Below are 3,812 nucleotides of genomic sequence, written 5' to 3'. Positions count from 1 at the left end.
ACTGAGTGTTCTTCTCACAGTGGAAGGATGGACAGAAACACCTGTGGATGTTCTCAAATCTGAAGCAGCTTAATCTTCTCCTCTCTCTCAGAGATCAAAGCATTCAGTGCTGTTTATCTGATGGGGCAGTTTTGGGGTCGACAAGCTCTTCCAGGTGGTTGTTAGGAGCCACATTTTCTCTGGAGCTTTTAATCAGCTTTGAATACCAGCTTTGTAACTCCTGATTATCATGTATTTTCACTTTGACTTTCTCCTTCATCTCATATCTAATCTCCTCACGAACATCTGCTGAATAACCAGTAACTTGCTCTTAAATACTGTAACTGTCAGGTTATCTCCTTAATCTGTCGGGGCTTCTGGCTCTAATCTAATCCTGCATGAACTCACTGTTAACTGTCAAATAAAGGACAATGCTGGACATTTTGATTGACAGGTTCCTGCTCTTCTGTGCTTCCTCTGTTGGCATTGAGGTGGGCAGTATGTTGGAAGAGGCTGACTTCCAGTTTCTCCTCGTTCCTCAGAATCAGGACAGATTTTTAAAGGTCCAGAAAATAAAAGCTTTAAAAGGGTAAAAATCTGCTGTTGGTCTTTTACGCTGATTTATGCTGCATATTTACTGACATTTAGCTTTTTAGTCCACAGTCAGGAGCAGCACTTAACTATGAGTTTCCCAGAATTCCTTCATCAACACAAGGCTGCACTGTACTGACCAACCAGTAGGTGGTGCCAAACCCATTTAATAAAAACAACTAATAAACAACTTTTAAATAAAAAACTACTTCAAAGCATCAAGTAAGTAGTAAAAACCTATAATAATTATGGCCTCATAAAAACCTTGCAGATCTGTGCCGATCACAGTGACCATCATTTAAAATGTGGACTTTAAATGTTTTAGGTGGAGGTAAATGAGGTGAGGAACTGCACCGCTGTGGACAGTAGATCTGTTAGAAAAGCAGGAACAATATTATTTATAATATTACATTATCTGCAATTTTAAAGTATCTGCAATCCTCTTATTTTTAAACAGTAACATCAAGATTAACAAATTATTAACAATACAATGTATCTGTAAAATCACAATGAAGTGATGGCAATGGATAATAATAATAATAATAATAATAATAATAATAATAATAATAATGAAAAGTGCTTGAACTTTAAAAGATCAGAGAAAGAAAAGTAAAAGAGGCTGTCAAATAAAATCAACAAAAATAAAAATAAAAGCAGTGATAACAGTTAAAACAATAAAACAAACAATAACAAAAATAAAAGTCCAATAATATACAGTGCTGGCCAAAAGTATTGACACCCCTGCAATTCTGTCAGATAATGCTCAATTTCTCCCAGAAAATGATTGCAATCACAAATGCTTTGATATTAAAATGTTAATTTAATGTGTCTTCAATGGAAAACCACAAAAAGAATTGTCAAAAAGCCAAGTTGGATATAATTCCACACCAAACAAAAAAAGGGGGTGGACAAAAGTATTGGCACCCTTTGAAAAATCATGTGATGCTTCTCTAATTTGTGTAATTAACAGCACCTGTTACTTACCTGTGGCGGCAATAACTAAATCACACTTTCAGCCAGTTAAAATGGATTAAAGCTGACTCAACCTCTGTCCTGTGTCCTTGTGTGCACCACATTGAGCATGGAGAAAAGAAAGAAGACCAAAGAACTGTCTGAGGACTTAAGAAGCAAAATTGTGAGGAAGCATGGGCAATCTCAAGGCTACAAGTCCATCTCCAAAGACCTGAATGTTCCTGTGTCTACCGTGCGCAGTGTCATCAAGAAGTTTAAAGCCCATGGCACTGTGGCTAACCTCCCTAGATGTGGACGGGAAAGAAAAATTGACGAGAGATTTCAACGAAAGATTGTGCGGATGGTGGATAAAGAACCTCGACTAACATCCAAACAAGTTCAAGCTGCCCTGCAGTCCGAGGGTACAACAGTGTCAACCCGTACTATCCGTCGGCGTCTGAATGAAAAGGGACTCTATGGTAGGATACCCAGGAAGACCCCACTTCTGACCCAGAGACATAAAAAAGCCAGGCTGGAGTTTGCCAAAACTTACCTGAGAAAGCCAAAAATGTTTTGGAAGGATGTTCTCTGGTCAGATGAGACAAATGTAGAGCTTTTTGGGAAAAAAGAACACGGTCCCTACAGTCAAACACGGCGGAGGTTCCCTGATGTTTTGGGGTTGCTTTGCTGCCTCTGGCACTGGACTGCTTGACCGTGTGCATAGGCATTATATGTAGGGCCCAGTGTGAGAAAGCTGGGTCTCCCTCAGAGGTCATGGGTCTTCCAGCAGGACAATCACCCAAAACACACTTCAAAAAGCACTAGAAAATGGTTTGAGAGAAAGCACTGGAGACTTCTAAAGTGGCCAGCAATGAGTCCAGACCTGAATCCCATAGAACACCTGTGGAGATCTCAAAATGGCAGTTTGGAGAAGGCACCCTTCAAATCTCAGGGACCTGGAGCAGTTTGCCAAAGAAGAATGGTCTAAAATTCCAGCAGGGCATTGTAAGAAACTCATTGATGGTTACCAGAAGCGGTTGTTCGCAGTTATTTTGTCTAAAGGTTGTGCTACCAAGTATTAGGCTGAGGGTGCCAATACTTTTGTCCGGCCCATTTTTGGAGTTTTGTGTAAAATGATAATTGATTTGACTTTTTTCATTCTCTTGTGTTTTTTCATTGCAAGCAAAATAAATGAAGATATTAATACCAAAGCATTTGTGATTGCAATCATTTTCTGGAAGAAATTGAGTATTATCTGACAGAATTGCAGGGGTGTCAATACTTTTGGCCAGCACTGTAACACAATGGTAAGATTACAGTAGAAGTAATGAAAAATAAAAGCGAGTTAAACAGCACAGTGAAAATATGTTTTTAAATCAGAGCATAAAAGGACAAACGTTTATTGATCATGAGTTTCAGATCTTTGGTGCGTAAAACCCAAAAGTCTGCTTCACCACTTTTTCTAGGTTAAATCTGTGGAAAGTGAAGGCAGCAGTGGATGATCTCGCAGCTCGATGTGGATCAGAGTTTAAGAGGCTTTCAGAGACGTATGAAGGAGCTGCAGCTCTAACAGATTCAGAAACGACTAATAATGATCTTCATTTTCTCGCTGCTGCTTTTTGAACAAGCTGTCTGGATCCGTTTCCGTGTAACTGCTAACGCTACTGTGAAGCCTTGAAGCTGGTAAAGTGATGATATTTAGTATGTTATGACTGCATGATTGCTATCTGCTGCTGCTTTCGTCCAACAGGCATGGAGCAGTTTTATAAATCCATCAGAAACTATTCAACCATTCATTTGCCAAATATATGCACAATATACTCAGTTATACTCGGGTCTACTTAATGAGATTTATAAAGAAAATGATATAACGATATCCTTATACCGTTCACCACTATTGGTGTGTCTGCTGGAGAGGTGGGAGCTTTCATCTTCTCACCTTCTTCTGGACTGTGCTGTAGATCAGAATTTCATCATTCCTGCAAACATTTGTGACATTGAGATCATATTATTAATGTTTCCTTTTTAGGGGGGAACTTAAAATATGATCATGTTCTGAGGTGCTAAACACTTTCCAAGGTTAATCAGTTTCATCTTTGTGATTTGTTCAGGGAAAAAATGTTTCTAAATTCAATTCCATGTCAATAAATCTGAAAATTCATGATGAGAACTGCTCTTTCTGAGACTCGTCACCCACTGGGTGCTTCACTGGTGTCAGAAGTGAGATAAAAAGCACACATGGGTCCAACTGGCTCATTGATTTTCAGACAAATAAGTATTCGCCATCTTAG

General features: G+C 39.0%; 1 protein-coding gene across 1 annotated transcript in view; it reads right to left on the bottom strand.

Moving 5' to 3' along the window:
• Positions 1-788: 788 nt before the first annotated feature.
• LOC119263553 overlaps positions 789-3,812 on the bottom strand; it is a 19,007-nt gene continuing 15,983 nt past the window's right edge. The window contains exons 10-11 of the mRNA XM_037538965.1: positions 3,461-3,500; positions 789-941 (exon numbers count right to left, since the gene is read on the bottom strand). Coding sequence (XP_037394862.1) covers positions 825-941; positions 3,461-3,500 — 157 coding nt within the window. The 3' untranslated portion in view covers positions 789-824. The remainder of the gene's footprint in view (positions 942-3,460; positions 3,501-3,812) is intronic.

The sequence above is a fragment of the Pygocentrus nattereri genome, chromosome 6, assembly GCF_015220715.1.
Source record: "Pygocentrus nattereri isolate fPygNat1 chromosome 6, fPygNat1.pri, whole genome shotgun sequence".
Lineage (NCBI taxonomy): Eukaryota > Metazoa > Chordata > Actinopteri > Characiformes > Serrasalmidae > Pygocentrus > Pygocentrus nattereri.
Note: the sequence above shows the minus strand (reverse complement) of the source record. Positions and strands in the feature narration are given on the sequence as shown.